We start from the raw sequence: 18,750 nt of genomic DNA, 5'->3' as shown, positions 1-18,750 counted from the left end.
CCGAGTGGTTCAGACGGTTGAGGTGCTGGCCTTCTGACCCCAACTTGGCAGGTTCGATCCTGGTTCAGTCCGGTGGTAGTTGAAGGTGCTCAAATACGTCAGCCTCATGTCGGTAGATTTACTGGCACGTAAAAGAACTCCTGCAGGACTAAATTCCTGCACATCGGCGTCTCCCAAAAATCGTAGAAGTAGTTAGCGGGGCGTGAAGCCAATAACATTAATTACATTTGGCTTTTAACAAGCTGAGCATATCAGGAAAGAAAAGTGTCCTGGTGACATTTTAGTCGCTCAATACAGGAATGTCTTTGGGTGCTGTGACTCTTACTTTTTTTTTTCTTTACGTCACACCGTCACATATAGGTCTTATGGCGACAATGGGACAGGAAAGGCATAGGAATGGGAAGAAAGCGACCGTGGCCTTAGGTACAGCCTCAGCATTTGCCTGGTGTGAAAATGGGAAACCACGGAAAACCATCTTCAGGGCTGCCGGCAGTGGGGTTCAAAACCCACTATCTCCCGGATGCGAGCTCACACCTGCGCGCTCCTAACCGCACGGCCAACTCGCGCGGTATTTTTACCTTTCGGTTTATTGACTTGGCTTGTATAACCTAAAACTTAGGCTAAGTTGGATAATATTTTAAACACCTACATCACTATTTTCACCTGTGTGCAATTATGTTATTTATTTCATTAATATTATGATAATTATTATAATTGAGCATTGTTAACTTATAAGACCCCAACAGACAAGCATTGGTTTTGTGTAGAGTTATACATTTGTTAAATTCACGTTGTTTCCTTTCATGATGTACACGCCTATTCTTTGTTAGATTATACAGTATTTAGATATAGCCTAAATTTCTTTACCAATTAAAAGACATACATAACTGTCCCATGCCAAGATATATTGGTAGAATTAGAGCTGTCAAAATGATTCATAACCCCTTTGATTTATTATCTTGACATGGATCACCCAAAACATAGGTTAGGTTTGGAGAATACTTTAATAATCAGCATTATTTAATGCACTGTTTATTACTTTCATATAATCCAAGATGTAATTGAAGCATTTAAATAAAGCATCATACATTAAAATTTAAAGTTTTACCACTAGAACAGCTGACATGGAAAAGTGATTTGAAAATTCAAACAAATTCATCTTACGTTAAAATCTTCAAAAAAATAAACTTTAGACTTTTCCGATATATCACCAGCATTTCTCCGGCTCGCCAAAATCCATTTCTCCCTAGTTTTAGCTTCTTTGGAACATTTATAAACAATTTGTTTGGGATGGTATGCGATGTGCTATTGCACATCGGAACTACACACCATTTATAAGTTCTCAGCCTCACTGTCTGTGCAGTTCATTTTAAGTCTAAAATATAACACTCAGATTATTATCCAATGTATAGACCTCGAATTTAACCATACCAGACACTAACATAAAGTAGAAATACGCGAAGTGTATCCTGCTTCTCACAGCACACTATGTGTTATTTCGTCTGCTAATTCAGTCAAACTGTACGATGACGTCAGACCAATGAGATCGCGTACTTGCGTGACGTGACATTTTCGTAGATTTTTATCATGTTTGGAGTTATTATTTGTACATTCTGATCACATTTTTGAATTCTGCATGAAATTTTGAATCAGATTAGCATATTTTTAATTAAAACCCCGGATCATGCATGTTCCCTATTGCACTAATTTTTGTGAGTAATCTGCCATGATCCACCCTATCAAATGCCTTAAACAGATCAATCATGATACAGTCCATTTCACCTTCTGAATCCAAGACATCTGCTATATCTTGCTGGAATCCTACAAGTTGAGCTGCTGTGGAATAACCTTTCCTAAACCCGAACTGCCTCCTATCAAACCAGTTATTAATTTTGCAAACATGTCTTGATATAATCAGAAAGAATACTTTCCCAAAGCTTACAAGCAACGCATGTCAAACTTACTGGTCTATGGTTTTCAGCTTTATATCTATCATCCTTTCCTTTATACACAGAGGCTACTATGGCAACTCTCCATTCATTTGGCATAGCTCCTTCATCCAAACAATAATCAAATAAGTACTTCAGATATGGTACTATATCCCAACCCATTATCTTTAGTATATCCCCAGAAATCTTATCAATTCCAGCTGCTTTTCTAGTTTTCAACTTTTTTATCTTATTGTAAATGTCATTGTTATCATAGCTAACCTTTAATACTTCTTTAGTATTAGTCATCTCCTCTATCTCGATGTTATCCTTGTAAAATTTGTATGACTGCCAATTATGCTTGCCATCATGTTACCCTTAGCTGATTTCTTTGCTATATTAAAATTCCTAGTAAGTTCCTGCAATTTCGTCTTACTTCCACAGCCATTTCTAACTCTATTTCTTTCCAACCTGCACCTCCTTCTTAGTCTTGTTTCTTCTCTGTTATTATATAGTGGATCTTTACTATTCCTTACCACCTTTAAAGGTACAAACCTGTTTTCACATTCCTCAACAATTGCTTTAAACCCATCCCAGAGCTTGTTTACATTTTACTTACCATTTTCTACTGATCATATTTACTTCTTTTTAAACTCCCTCATGCCTGTTTTTTCAGCCTTATGGTACTGCCTAATAGTCCTAATTTTAATACTGTTCTTTCTATCACATTTATTTTTAACTACTGCCAAAACAGCTTCGTAATCATGAATACCATCTATTACTTCGGTTTCTCGGTAGAGCTCATCTGGTTTTACCAGCATCACGTCCAGACTATTCTTCCCTCTAGTTGGTTCCGTCACGTTCTGTTTCATTTGCCCTCCCCATATTAACTTATGTGCCATTTGTTGGTCATGCTTCTTGTCGTTTGCATTACCTTCCCAATTGACATTTGGTAAATTGAGATAACCCGCTACAATCACATTCCTTTCCATATCGTTTCCCACATAGCTAATTATCTTATCACATCATTCCGAATCAGCGTCGGTGCAACCCTTTCCCGGTCTGTACACTCCAAAGACATCAAGTTGCCTATTATCTTTTAGATGTGAGCCTTCCACCTAAAATTTCATATTTGTCTTTAACTTTTTTTATAGCTTGCAAATACTTCTTTCACCAAAATGAATTCTCCCCCTCGTACCATTCCTATCCTATCTCTTTGAAACACACTCTAGTTCCTTGAGAAAATTTCTGCATCCATTATATAATTTCTCAGCCATGATTCAACTCCTGTTATGATATCTGGTAAGTATATATGTATTAAATTACTTAATTCTATTCCTTTCTTTACAATACTTTTACAATTCAATACTAACATTTTTAGGTCATCCTTACTTGACTTCCAGATCCCTGTACCCTTATCACCGCTCCCTTGACTACCCCATTTCCCTAAAGCCCTTCTAAACAAATTTCCTAACTTATATGTATCACTGCAGTTTAAGTGAAGGCCATCTGAATGCAGATCCCTATCTTCTACCCACCCATTAGTATCTAGAAATCTCACTCCCAGTTTCCCTCATACCCACTCCATGGTCTCATTTAAATCCTCTTATCACCTTTCAGTCAGTATCCCTCCTACACAGTATTCCACTGATAACAATCTCTGCTGCCTTAAACTTCACCTGTGCTGCATTTTTCAAATCCCACACATCCCCAAATATGTTGGTAGTTATATCTGCTTGCCTTACGTTGTTGGTACCTATGTGAAACACTACCACCTTCTCCTTTCCCTCCTCCTTCTTTCCTACTTTCCTCAACATCGCCCTTAACCTATTTCCTGGATAACACTCTACCCTGGTCCCCTTTCCTCCACACTCTTTCCCTACGTGTCTAACAGTGGAATCCCCCATGATCAGAGCCTTAACCCTACCCACCTCATTTGATCCCCTGTCCTCCTGGTCAGCACTATCTTTCCTGATGGCTGCAGAAGCTGCTTTCTCTTCCCTTTTCTCCCTCCCATGACCCTGTTTCACCTGTCTTTTCCTATCCTCTACTGTTCATTTCCCTTTCCTACCTTTTCCTTTCCTCCTACTTCCACACTTCTCAGCAACAGTTCTCTGTTCCTCATCTTCCCTCTGTTGTTCTACCTGCAGTGACTCATACTGATTTCTCATAGATTTCTGTCCTGAATTCTGATCCTGAATATAGCCCTTAGCCTGCAATTTCCTTCCCCTTAACACATCAGACCACCTATCTTCTACAATTCCCCCACTTTCCTTTCCATCTCTTATATTTACTGTATTTTGTACATTGTTTGAGGGAGGCCTACCTTTCTTCCCGTCTTCTGAGAGAATCCTAATTATCTCAATCAAATTCTCCAACTCCTCCCTCATACTTCTTAATGCCTGGCCACACCCACCCTCTCCTTGGATTGTGGTTCCCTTCCCAAATTCCTCTTTGATTTCCTTTACTGCCTGTTCTATATACGAGGACCGTTTGAAAAGTACTTGGAATCACCGCTAGATGTCAGTGCTAGAGCAACGAGGTTCCCGCGCAATAATCACACATCCTTTGTGAGTGAACACGTGGTGCGTCAGTGCTCTAGCTGCAGGAGTGTGGTAGTGACAACTCCTTGTTGTTCCCGCGTAGTGATTTGTGACAATGGAAAAAACTGAGATTCGAGCAGTGAATATATACTTTGTAAAGAAAGGTATGAAAGCAAAGGAAATTCATGCCGACTTTCAGAACACACTGAGGGACTCTGCTCCTTCATTTTCAACTGTTGCCAAGTGGACCAGCGAGTTTAAATTTGGTCGGAAGAGCTTGGATGATCATCCACGTAGTGGACGGCCAAAAAGTGTTACGACTCCAGAATTTATCGCAAAAGTGCATAAAATGGTCATGGAGGATCGTTGACTGAAAGTGCGGGAGATTGCTGAAGCTGTAGGGATTTCTTCTGAACGGGTATATTATATTTTAACCGAAGAATTGGGTATGAAAAAGTTAACCACAAGATGAGTGCGCGGCTCTTGACATTGGACAATAAACGCACCAGATTGGAAATGTCCGAACAAAGTCTGGCCCGTTTTCAGTGCACCCAACAAGATTTTTTACACCGGTTTGTGACTACAGATGAAACTTGTGTCCACTACTATACCCCAGAGACAAAACGGCAGTCAAAGCAGTGGAAACATGCTGATTCACCACCACCAAAGAAAGCAAAGGCAGTGCGTTCGGCCGGAAAGGTCATGGCCTCAGTTTTCTGGGATGCAAAAGGCATTCTACTGATAGATTATCTTCCTACTGGCCAAACAATTACGGGGCAATACCATGCAAACCTCCTAGACCAACTACAGGAAAAGATACGCGAAACAAGGCCTGGTTTGGCAAGGGAAAATGTCCTCTTTCATCAGGACAACGCTCTGCCACACACAAGTGTTATTGCCATGGCAAAACTTCATGAACTGGGGTACGAATTGTTGCCACATCCACCTTATTCACTTGATTTGGCACCATCAGACTTTCATCTATTCCCCAAGCTGAAAATTTTCCTCGGTGGACGGAGATTTTCTACAAGGGAAGAACTGACAGCCAAATTGGAGAGGTATTTTGCAGGCCTGGAGGAATCTCATTTTCGAGATGGGATCAAGGCATTTGAACATTGCTGGACCAAATGCATTAGTCTACAGGGAGACTATGTTGAAAAATAAAAGCATTTCCACCGAGGTAAGATACTTAATTCTAGTACATTACGAGAACTTTTCAAACCATCTACGTAAACATTGAAGAGGAGGGGGGACTAACTGCAACCTTGTCTCACTCTGTTTTGGATCGCTACCTCTTTTTCAAAGCCCTTGATTCTTATCACTGCAGAGTGATTTTTATACAGATCTTCATTCTCGGTATCTGATCCCAATCGCTTGCAGAATCTCAGTGGCTCAAGTATCTGCTTCATTGGGACACTCAAGCCTCCCTACCATGGCAAGGTCACATGGTTCGCAGGGAACCCTTACAAATTTACTCTTGTGCATGCGTTTAAAGTATCTAGAGGAACCTTTCCTTGTTGAATTCTGCCGGTGGTTTCTGAGGGAAGTGGAGTGAGGACTGTTGGATCTTCAGTTTTTCATTTTTTTCAGATGAGGCTTGGTTCAGCCTGTCAGGGTATGCAAACTCACAGAACACGCGCCATTATGCATCAGAAAATCCGCATCTGTACATTGAAAAGCCATTGCATTATCTCAAGATTAGTGTGCGGTGTGCAATGTCTGGTGTCCGCATCGTAACACAATTCTTTCACCAAACTGTTAATGCTAACTGGTATGTCCAGACACTGTTTAATCCATATGTGGATCAACTCACAGAAGATAAACGACTGTATGGATATTTTCAGCATGACAGAGCAACAGCACACACCATCTTGACAATCTTGTCACAAGTACATGAGGTGTTCGGTCAGGAGAGGACAAAATCAGCAAAGGCAGTGCAATCAACTGGCCACCTCAGTTGCCTTATCTCTCTCCATGTGATTTTTACCTGCAGGGCAGATTGAAGGGTCAGGTGTACTCCAATAATCCTCACACACTGGAAGAGCTGCAGATGGTGATGGTGATTATTGTTTTAAGAGGAAGTTCAACTAGGCAATCATCCTCTACAGCAGAACCTTGAAAACGTTATTGCTGCTATCCCTCAGACAGAGTTGCTAAGCGTGTCTCACAGTTTGGTAAATCGAGCACAGTGCTGCATTGAAGTCAGTGCTGGCCATTTCCAGCATTTTGTGTGATGTACATTAACAAGGGTCAATTCCACATCAGTCCTGTTGTAAATATTTTCTGGGCCAGTTTTATTTTGCCCACCCTGTATCTGCAGAACAGTTCTTTGTAGGCAAATTTTACAAGAACTTAAAGAGAGGGAACACTTCATATGTTTACTGCCAAGACAGTTGCCAAGTAATATTAATTAAGCGAAATATGCCACAGAAGTTAACCAATATACCTGTAGGAAGTCTATCAAAAGATAAGAAGACTCATATCTGGAGCCAAACGATGTTTGTAGAACAGCTCCGATTAACCAAATACCTGTGCTAAGAGAAACACGTACTCCCATATGAGAATTTTCACATTTGAAGTTCTAAGGAGGAAATTGTAGCAGCTATAGGCAAAGTGAAGACCTACTTTATTGATCTAATGGAGATGAGTAGCAGTAGCTTTGGGAATCATTGGCTCATTGTATGAGTAAAGTATATGTCATTCGAAATTTGTGTTCAAATGACATGAAATATTGACAGATGAAATTGTAAGCAAAGAGTGTGCGAACCAAAATATGTGCATCAGTTTTCATAGATATATCAGTAATAACTTGTCCTACCAGAAAATGAATCAAATAATATTTTCCCAAAACTTTTGTTGTATGCACTTATGTTTTCTGCAAAATTAACTGTTATAGAAATGAATGCAAAATGTACTCTAAACCTTTTCTCTGTTTAGGAATGTATATATTTGTAGTCTGGTATGTCATCTGGAAACGGCTAGTCGAACCAGGCAAAGACTTTGATGATTGCTGATCAAGAGAATGTATATTGTTCTCAAAACATGTTCAATGAATTAATAGTTTCAGTAATAAAAAGCGTATTGACCTGGTGGATTCAGCCATAATACTATTTGAAATGGTTTTTAATAGGTTTAGTTTGCTGATTGTCGAAGAATAATTATACTTTATTGTGTTTTTGTACTGTTATTGAATGAAAATTCTGGATGTTAGAAGTAAACTATCGTAAGTGACATTTCAGTAGCTTTACAGGAGAGCAGAAAGAAGCTGCTGAGGCGCATATTTTACTATCTTTAAGGCAGGTCGAATCAACTGTTCTGACCATGGTTAACTATTGTAAGAGCCAATACAATAAGGAGTGTAGCAGATGGCATAAGATTTGGACTGTTGTACGATCATTTACCATTGTTTTCAGTTGGGTTCTCCTTGCATATACGATTGTGTCACATAGCTTATCTTCATTCCTGTGACACATACACATACAATAATGTACCCATAAGAAGACCAAAACAAGTCACATATGATAAAAACATCAAAATTGTTGTTTTTGCATTTACAATAGTTTACATCTGATATCTAGGATTATGAACATGATTAATAAATGTGTGGCTTTACACTTCTTCATAATGAGATTACATTACAGTATTTCTTCTTATTAATAATTGGGCTTATGTTATTTGTTTTGTTACATTCTGTATTTGTAAATTTGCCTTGTTTTAATCTTGATTATTGCTTTACGAATAATGAAAACGCAAATGACAAATGCCAAAAATTAAGTCTGCATTTCACTTCACCACTTTCAGGAATAAGTCCTACTCTCTGTGTCTGAAATTCTGGTCACCATATGGTAATGGTGATTGTTGTTTTAAGGAGCAAAAACAATAGAATTATCAGCCTCTCGTATTTTTATCTTGTTTGCCTGATATCTTTTCCCTTGTAGAAATATGGATAATCCCCTTCTTTCTTTGCAAAATGAGACATTATCCCTTTGATCCCATCATTTAGCAATCTACTAGCAAACTACCCTGGCTTTACAAGGGAGTAGTTTTGTATTTATGATGATATATCTTATGTAATTTCGATGTAAACTACATAAGTTGTTTTCATTATCTTATGTAACTTTGATGTAAATGACATAAGTTGTTTTCCTCCCAATGTATTAACATAGCTTAAAGCAATGTAAGGGCATTCTGGCTGTCTGCCTGTTAGTTTACTCCTTTCTCCCCATATGATATTTAAACCATTCCTGTGCTTTCACTACTATGAACACAATTATGGAGGTAAATGAATAATAAATAAATAAATAAATAAATAATTGTTTTCTTCTTCTTTTCTTCACGGGGCCTCTAAATATTAATTCCTAATTAGCGTCGACCTCTAAGATCTTTTGCTACCATGTTTTTCCTTCATTCCCACCTAGATATACCTGCTCCCTTCACAAAGCTGCAGATTGTTCTTATTGGGTCTTCGTGGATTTTTTCTCTCTCTCTTCAGCTGGTAGTCCTAGAGTGGAGAGTCTGATTCTACCCAGTGCCTCACATTCGAAAAATGGGTGTTCAGCTGATTCCTCTGCTTCATTGCATTTCCTACATATATTTTCTCTTATTACTCCAATTCTATGTACGTGTTTTTTCAGATGGCAGTGTTCTGTCAACAGTCCTACTACCCATCTTATATTTTCTCTGCTGAGTTTCAACAGTTCTTTAGTATGCTTCTTGTTTGGTAGTCCTTTTATCAGTTCCTTTGCAAGCCTGCATCCAGGAGTATTTTTCCAGTTCATTTGTTTCTTTTGTATCCATTTTCCTACGTAGTGTTGGGCTTGTCCATAGGAAGTCCCCCATACTGGTTCTGGGCCTACAAAATGTGTTTCAGTCCCTTTTCTGGCCAGTTTATCTGCCTTTTAATTTCCTTCTATACCTGCATGCCCTGGTACCCATATTATTTTGACAATGTAGAGAGCTTCAGGAGAAGTGAATGGCAATACCAGACAATTCTGGATATTCACCGGACTGCTTCTAGTGCCTTAATTGCCGCTTGGCTGTCCATAAAAATGAAAATATTCTTATTCCTATAGTTCATTTTCAGATTTTCTACAAGACATGTTGTGGTAGCTATCGCTTCCGCTTGAAAGACTGTAGTGTGTTTGCCCAGGCTCATCTGGATTTATCTCTCAGGTATTCCCCCATTGATCCTCCTCCTGTGCCATCCCCAGTCTTTGAGCCATTAGTCCACACACTATATCTTCTTTTTCAGTATTCCATTTGTTGATATCCCAGTCTTTTTTATTTTTTATTATCTGGATCTCGTATCATACAATCAGAAGGCATGTGTAGAACTTCCTCTGTTATTACTCTGTTAATTTTACCAGAGTTATCTTGTTCGGGTCGACTGATAGTTGTTCTTCCCGACACCAGTTCTCCACAAGGTTAAGCGATCTTTGCATGAGGTCCTGTATAACACTCATCACCTTACCTCGTACCACAATCACTAGGTCATCTGTGTATCCTTGTGTATAAAAACCTTGTTCGTTGAACATAGCTGTGATTTTGTTTACCACAAGGTTCCACAGCAGAGGAGAATGAACTCCTCGCTGAGCACAGCATCGGGTGGCCGTAACCATCAGCATTTTTTCAAACAGGGTTGCTTTAATCTTCCTTCCGTCTAACATGGATTTAATCCATTTGACAACGGTTTTACTCACCTTGCTCGTTTCCAATGCTTTGATCATAGTCATAGATTGTATTGCTGAAGGCTCCTTCTATATTTAGAAATGCCGCCAGTGCAATTTCTTTATATTCTAGGCTTTACTCTAGTTTACAAACCAACTGGTTGAGTGCTACTTCAGTGGATCTGCCAGGTCTATAGGCAAACTGATTTTCATGTAACGATGAGTTCATTTGCACCGTTCTTCTCATATATTTATCCAGAATTGTCTCCATTGCTTTCAGCATGAAGGTGGTTAAACATAATGGTCTGTGTGCTTTGGCTTGGGCATAATTTGCTCTTCGAGGCTTAGGTATGAATACTGCTTTAGCTTCAGACCATGATTTCGGCACGTACCCTAAAGCTAGACTAGCTCTGAAAAGGTCTGTCAGGGCATTGACGTGTATCTCCCGTCCTTCCTTTAGGAGTATCGGAAGTATCTCATCTGGCCTCTGAGCGTTTATAGGATAAAACATGTCGATTGCCCATTTTACATGGTTATGTTTTATTATTCTGTTGGCACAGTTCCAGTCTGCTCTTCGAGCTTCAGTCTCTGTTCCAACCATTTCTTGTCATCTTCTCAGTCTCAGAAAAGTGACACGCCATTAGTATCTCCAGCGTGTCCCTCCCCGCCTGAGTAAATTACCCATCTGGTTTCATTGTCCCCACTTGATTTATATGGGTTGCTTTCAGAACCTTCTGGAGCCTTGCTGTTTCAGTGTGTGATTCCACTTTCTCACAGAACAGTCTCCAAGATTTTCTTTTTGCTTTCCATATCTCTAGGTTATACTCGGGGAGTTTCCTATGATATACGTCCCACATACCATTTCTAGATGATACTCTCTATAACATCCTAACCTCTTTTTTCAGTTTGGCTAGTTTGTTGTTCCACCACCTTACTTTTTTGGTGTTTTTTTTTTATTTGAGAGGACAGTTTTCATAGTAGTGGCCTCTTCTAATAGTTCCACTGCCTCATCCAATTCTTTCTGTCCTCTGACGTTAGTTGGAATTTTTTGTACAGCCTTCCCTAGAACTTCTCTTTATCTGTCCCAGTTAGTTCTTTTTGGGTCTCTGTACATCTCAGTCCCACATAGTCTTGCATCTATTGCAAATTGGATGTGCTGGTGATCTGCCAGTGATGGTTCCTCCAGCACCTTCCTGTCTTTAATAAAGTTTGCAATATGCGTAGTGCTTAGTGTAATGTCTATTACCTCTCTACGATTTTTATTTATTAATGTAGGCTTGTTTCCTAGGTTTAGTATCGTCAACTCATTTCCAATAATAAACTCTAGTAAAGACTCACCTCTTGCATTGCAGTTTGTGCTGCCTCATGCCGTGTGGTGTTAATTAGCATCTGCTCCAAGGACTAGGTGTTCGCCTTTCCCCTTTGCATTGCAAATTAGGTTATCAACTTCTTCTGATGGGGGCATATTAGTTGAGTCATAAGGGAGGTATGCAGAGCCTATGATTATTTCTTTGGGTCCCTCCCAATTTCCAAGTTTAATCTTGGCCACGGTTAAGTCCCGTGAACAGTGTTCCTGCAACATAAGACATTTTAATTTCCTGTTTACAAGAAGACATGTCCTGGGTATTTCTGATTTTGTATCGTACATCAGCTTACCTCCAGATTATGCCAGTCCTGCTATTCCGCCCTTGACTACCCATGGCTCTTGAATAAGGGCCACGTCAATAGCCTCGGACTTGAACTTCCTGGCGAAATTGGCCACAGCTTTTTTTTATGCTGAAGGTTGGCCTGAAGGACCTTCAGTTCCTTTTTTTGTCAACAATGGGTTTTGTTTTTCCCCTGGTGACTTGAAACTTGATCTGCCCAAGTCCGAGCTTAGCCTTAAGGCTTCTCTTTTTGAGCTCTTCAAAGTCTCTTTCACCAAGGGATAAAATGACTGTCCTTCCTGTCCTGTCAATTGAAGTGGCATTCAGCACTCTCCACTCTTGTGTTAGAAGTTTGGTATCGTGCTGATTGATTCTGACAGCAGTCTGTTCTACTGGAGCTTCTGTTGCCATTTCTTGTGTCTTAAGTCGGCGACAGCCTGTCCAATTGGTACTTCTGTCTCCATTTTTTCATCTTGGACTTGCTTCCGGATCTGCTCTACTGGAGCTACTTGGCTTCCCTTGTTGTCGAAGTTTTTGAAATTGGTCCTTTATAAGCATCCATATTTCAGCCAGTCATAGGGTTTTTTGCCCTTTCTAGGGTCCTAAGCGTCATTCTCACCATCCGTGGTGAAGGCATACAGCCAGACATTGTCCTCCCGCAACTCAGGCTCTCCGTAGCAGAGACCACGCCCCTCAGTCGTCTATCCAGCGGTCGGCCCCTGGCCCGAACCTAGCCAGGTTTGTTACCCCTTCAGTAGGCCTACTTACGTGGTCTCCACTTGGCATTATCATGACTGAGTTCACAGCCATGACGTTCCCCCTAGGTTGGAATCGCCCTTTCCCAACCCGCGGTTCGTCCAGGTTACGTAGAGCAAAGTGATTTGTTGGTTCCAGCACCCCGCAGTGAGCCTTCACCTCAATCACGACCCCCACTTCACCTGAACCACCGTATCACCCATGTGGAGGAGCCATGGATGCCTCTCTTGCATGTGTGGGCGAGGCGAGTAAGAACAATAATTGTTGTAGTAAATAAATAATTTATAATTATTGTATATCTTCATTAGAGACTGTTATGCCATTCAGTGTTCAGTGTGCAAGCCTCTGTGAATTTATTAACTGCCTCCACAGTCTTTTATTTGTAACTAGTTCTGTGGCCTCATTTAGTTGCAACTGTCTTACGTTTAAATCAGAAACTGAGTCTAACCTTGTTGTCTTGGTATCGCTCAACTTCTCTTACCCTCGTAAATAACCTGTCCTCCTCAATTCACCTTACACAACCGCACCACCAAAGCCAGTTTGTGCGTACCGCTTTATCCATCGAGTACGTACCTAATTTTCCTTTATCTCCTCATCCAAATGCCCTCCTGCTGTTGTTCCTTCCTGTTTGGACTAGCGGTCATTCTCGCTACTTTCATGCCTGATTTTTTCTAACTAAATAAGTTATCCTGAATCCATCTATTTTTCACTCTCGTACAGCTAAGTTGGTCTGAAAACAGACTGATGTAAAGATAAATAATTTATTTTGATAACAATCACAGGATTAATCCAAAATGCAGTTTTTAAGTTCTAGGTTGATTTTTGTTACAAGCTATAACATAAAAATGCTTGTAGAGTACTATATTCTGCAGATAGGTATGTACTTTTGTAGACTATTTTCTAGAGCTTTTTATGCTTAACAGTTCTTCCACACATATTTATTGACCATTTAGGCAGTGTTAGCCAAGAAATCTCTCAGATGGCCACTTTTTTCTTTGACTTCTGTTACTAACATTACAATCATTTAGATCCCTTTTGTTGTAGATTAATGTATCATACATCCAAACCATCCTCGATAAATGTTTGATACACTGGTGAAAATCTCCATTAAAATCTGTTTGGTAGTTCTCGAGATTATCCTGCATAAACCCAGTCAGACGCATATCAGGGACTTTAATTTGAAATACATTATGTATAGGTCTTCAATCTCCTTCCCTATCCTGGCTGTATGATCGAGAAAGGTACACAGCTTTTAGGTAATACATTTTCTTTTCTCGTCTTGCCGACTATCTGTCTCACCATTTTGGTTCATGATATTATTTCTATGATTTCTGAAAGTTCAATCATTCTTTGAAATGCTTGAGCAGTGTTTGAGTGTAAACCTCTTTGTTATGAAAGGCAAGAAAGTTTTCTCCTTATTCTGTGTATAGAACCAGTTAAATGAAATATGGGAAGCATCAGTCTGGGCATAACTAAGGCTGGGTGTCCCATTCCTGTTACAATTTCTCAGATTTTTCCATTAAAATAAGGTGTAACCCAAATATAATAGAATTAGGACATTTAAGTAAAAGTGCTCATTTGAAGTGCCTGATCGATAATGTTCAATATTTTACAGTTGCTGGACTGTGTATCCATACCTGCAGCCTTAGCTTTGAGTTGTCTACTTCTTAGAGTGCGGTATAAGATTGTCCATATTGTGGGTGTCGGTGTGTGTCTCATGGGGGTAGGCTGCTTGGTGTGGGCCGATATAGAAGATGGACGTCCTCTTGCTGGAGGTAACTTTTTCTTTTCAATTTTGCTAAGTACAGGGATTCTTTTGGAAATTAATCTTCTATTTTTTATATATTTTAGATGCTATTTTTATTGTTTCAAAGAGCAAGGATTATGTATGATTATATACAGATCATAGTATGTTACAAACCTGATTTTCTGAGGCTCCATGTTAACCAAGGCATTCACTTCATCAATGCAACTTGTTAAACTAACAGTGAAATTCATAACAATGCACACCAAACTTCTACAGAGTAGATATACACTTTAATGTTACTGTACAGAGTAATAAATAAGTTACAAGATTGTGAACAACTGCAAAATAATCTTGATAAATGTTGTGAGATGGACAGTACGCAATGGTATGATGGGGTTAAAAGTCAGGTTGTGAGTATCACACACTCAGTTTTAATTACTGCGTTGATGGGGTGAAAGTTCCTTTTGGGGATCATTGTAAGTACTTAGGTGTTAATATAAGGAAAGATCTGCATTGGGGTAATCACATAAATATGATTGTAAATAAAGGGTACAGATCTCTGCACTTGGTTATGAGGGTATTTAGAGGTTGTAGTAAGGATGTAAAGGAGAGGGCATATAAGTCTCTGGTAAGACCCCAACTAGAGTATGGTTCCAGTGTATGAGACCCTCACCTGTATTACTTGATTCAAGAACTGGAAAAAATCCAAAGAAAAGCAGCTCGATTTGTTCTGGGTGATTTCCGACAAAAGAGTAGCATTACAAAAATGTTGCAAAGTTTGGGCTGGGAAGACTTGGGAGAAAGGAGACGAGCTGCTCGACTAAGTGGTATGTGAATGTCCAATAACGGACCAACTATATTGGTATTAAGTGGTATGTTCCAAGCTGTCATTGAAGAGATGGCATGGAATGACATCAGTAGACAAATAAGTTTGATGGGTGTCTTTAAAAGTACGAAAGATCACAATATGAAGATAAAGTTGGAATTCAAGAGGACAAATTGGGGCAAATATTCATTTATAGGAAAGGGAGGTAGGGATTGGAATAACTTACCAATGGAGTTGTTCAATAAATTTCCAATTTTTTTGCAGTCATTTAAAAAAGGCTAGGGACTGCCCTAAATGGAGATCAGTAGTGACTGATTAATTGTAAATTGAAACCAACTCACAACATGCAGCATAACTGATCAATAACAAGCTAATATAGCAAACAATACAGGACTTCTTTTACAAAGAAAGTTTAACTTTATTTTAGAAAAAGGTTATTATTGCCTCTTCTGTTAAATACTGTATATACAAATTCCATTTGTGTAAGACAGGTCAAATTAATTAAATGTTTGCCTTACCTCATTAGCAACAATTTCACCATTTCTCACATAAAACTACAGTTTACTTCACCTTCTGTTTTATGTGAGATTTTTTGCTATACAAGATACCCTGAATTCTAATTACCTTGCATAAGGGGGTTTGAACTGTAATAATGCCAGATTGTAGTAGTAGTAGTAGTAGTAGTAGTAGTAGTAGTAGTAACAACAACAACTGACCTAATCGGAACTATACAGTTGTACTATGATCTCTAAGGATGAGTCGTACAGTTCAAACCCACCAGAGTTAGTCAGATTTTTGAAAGTTGGAAAAAGGTCCATGTGATACTCCATATTGTATAATGTCAGTTTATAAAAGATCTCTGTTGTTTTTATTTTTGTTGTTTTGACACTGCACCAACACAGAAAGGTCTTAAGATGACGATGGAGTAAGACAGAGATAGAACTGGAAAAGAAGAGACAGTAGGCTTAATTGACCCCTCAGTGACGGGAAACATTTGAGTACCGCTTTATCCAGCGGACAGAGGTGATTCAGATGTGAGCTGTAAGAAAATGCAGCGATCTCTCTAAAAATTCACTGTTACAACAGTTTAGCTCAGATTATTTTTGAATGTTTACAGAAGAGACTCAAAAGAATGTAGTTTACATTCATCAACTTTATATTTACCTTATACTGTAATGGAGAAGAGACCTTCCACATTTAGTATGGAATGAAAGTGACGTTCTTGTATGTGACTGGGTTGCTTCACCAATACAATGAAAACTAGGGTAATTGTTGCCTCGGGAACTTTGAGTGGAAGAACAGGGAACAGGTATTCGAAGATTCATTTGGCACAAGTCCTAGGTTCACGGGATGATTTGTTCATGACAAAGAGAGCTTTAAATTTTTTTTTTTTTTTTTTTTTTAAATTTTTTTTTTTTCATTACATGGCCATGCGCACCTTACCCACCCATTCCTTCTGTTATCTGTCCACTCAAACTTCGCTCAGTTCAGTCTGATGTAGTGCTGTTATCATCTGATTTACTAAAATGTAATTACTTCTCTTTATTTCAAACTGCACTGTCCCCTGCTTGTGCACCACGCAAGATAGCATTTCAAAGTAACAGCGAGTCAAGTAATTACGAGTCGTGAAAGGTTTCAAAGTGTTGAAAGAATTATAGGAATTCTCACCAGATGATGTTAACATTCATATCTGTGAAGAGATGGTGATTTATATTCTCAATCTACACAAGGAAACATCCAGCAATGAAACATGCATCTGCTAGAATGCAGCAGAAATTTCAGCCTATATGCTCTGAAGCAGAAAGAGATCACGCTATTTCAAACACTTTAGAAAGGGGAAAAAAATTATTTGGGCTGATTCTTACATACAAGGAAGGCAGAGATATTCGCCGTCAGAGATATACCATTTCCATCTCAATAACTTGAAAACTTTACAAGCTAGAACAAAATGAATTTAGGCCTACAGGGGTCTATACCACACATGGAGTTCATCAGCATGTGAAGAAAAGGAGATCTATACAACTTATTGAGGTCGGCGTCAAGGAGTTAAGTTACCTCCAGTCCCATTATTTGCCATGGAGAACCATCTTCAGCGTTGCTGACAGTAGGGTGCAGCGTGCAAGTTCTCAGCTATGTAACCCAAACAGCATAGCCATCTCGCTCAGTTGTAAAAGATCTCTAGAGATATAATATGAAGACAAGCTTAGAATTTGAGAGAACAAATTGGGGCAATTGTTTGTTTAGAGGAAGAGGAATAATTTACCAAGAGAGATATTCAATAAATTTCCACTTTCTTTGAAATCATGTAAGAAAAATCTAGATCAGAGGTGCTTAGCTGGGCGCCCATTATGGCTAGTCCCTTGCAGACAGGCTGTCCTGACGTAAATGTGGGCATTTACATAGCAAGCATATGTCACAGTGAAGCGAAAGAGCGAACACACTTGGCAGGAAAGTGAAGCAGTGTCGTTCAATTGCGACTACAAGGCTCTGCATCACTACTCAGTGAAATGAAATGAAATGAAATGAAATGAAATGAAATGGCATATGGTTTTTAGTGCCGGGAGTGTTCAAGGACAAGTTTGGCTCGCCAGATGCAGGTCTTTTCGATTTGATGTGTAGACAACCTGCATGTCGTGATGAGGATGAAATGATGAAGACGACACATACACCCAACCCCCATGCCAGTGAAATTAACCAATAGGGAAGATGCATAATTTTGAAAAATAATTTTTTTGAAAAGTACACCAATGAAATAGTACGTAAACGTATTACATTGTGGTAAGTTGCCTTGTTTTCTACCATTAAAAAAATATTTAAAAGTGCCTTTCCGCAAGGCGAGTGAAACGCCCTCTGACGTAAGCGGCGCGCTGTGACGTGACGATCCAATACCGCATGCAGCTCTACCAGCCGTTGTGCAACAGCCGTTACTAAAAGCCGATTGTTTATTATTCGTGATCGCGAATAACTTCAAAATGACAGAAGAAAGGTTCAAAACAGCACAGTCAGATAATCTACCATGTGTAGATGTCATCATTCTTGAAAAATAGTGACTTTTGTGGCCGCAGAAATTCACGGATAAAAAGCAAGTTTGTAAGTGGCATCTTTTATATACGTGCAATGTACTGTCCGCCTTTGCTGGCAGGACCTAGTGTTTACAGTGCACTATGTCTTCTGGTATAGGCTAGAGCAATTTTGTTACTTTCATAGATCTGTCCCTCTCTTATCCTTGGCTTTGAGAATATGAAAGTGACTGAGGTATGAGCGATGCTAGTAATGCCAATCCTTATGCAGCCAGTCCCTGCTATGAATGGTGTGGAAAATGTTGCTCATAGGGTCGGTTGGTGTATGCATTTCAGTGGGCTTGGCAGACTGATATGTAATAGCAACTCTGGCTCGGTGAGGAAAGCAACGGGAAACTACCTCACTCCTCAATTCCCTAGTACGCCTCTTCAGTGACGCCTAGGCCATCTATGACAGCTGATGGCAGAGCTGTTGAGGATCCCACCAGCGGCATCGCTGACGGACTGAACATATATACATGCAATGTACTGTAACTCATAGTATTAGGATAACAACAAACCTGGATAGAAATCACATCACTTTCAACATTTCCTTCTAGACTGATTCCCACATTAAAG

General features: G+C 39.4%; 1 protein-coding gene across 2 annotated transcripts in view; it reads left to right on the top strand.

Annotated features, from left to right (window-relative positions):
* The window catches only part of LOC136867368 (solute carrier family 35 member F2), a 234,006-nt gene that overhangs the window by 77,401 nt on the left and 137,855 nt on the right, over positions 1-18,750 (top strand). For both annotated transcript variants that reach the window (XR_010859672.2, XM_067144546.2), the window contains exon 4: positions 14,155-14,314. Coding sequence is in view for 1 of the 2 variants with exons in the window: in XM_067144546.2 (XP_067000647.2) it covers positions 14,155-14,314 (160 nt within the window). In the remaining variant the exon portion in view is untranslated. The remainder of the gene's footprint in view (positions 1-14,154; positions 14,315-18,750) is intronic.

This window comes from Anabrus simplex, chromosome 3 (assembly GCF_040414725.1).
Source record: "Anabrus simplex isolate iqAnaSimp1 chromosome 3, ASM4041472v1, whole genome shotgun sequence".
Lineage (NCBI taxonomy): Eukaryota > Metazoa > Arthropoda > Insecta > Orthoptera > Tettigoniidae > Anabrus > Anabrus simplex.
The sequence above is the reverse complement of the archived record's forward strand: the minus strand, read 5'-3'. Positions and strand labels throughout refer to the sequence as shown.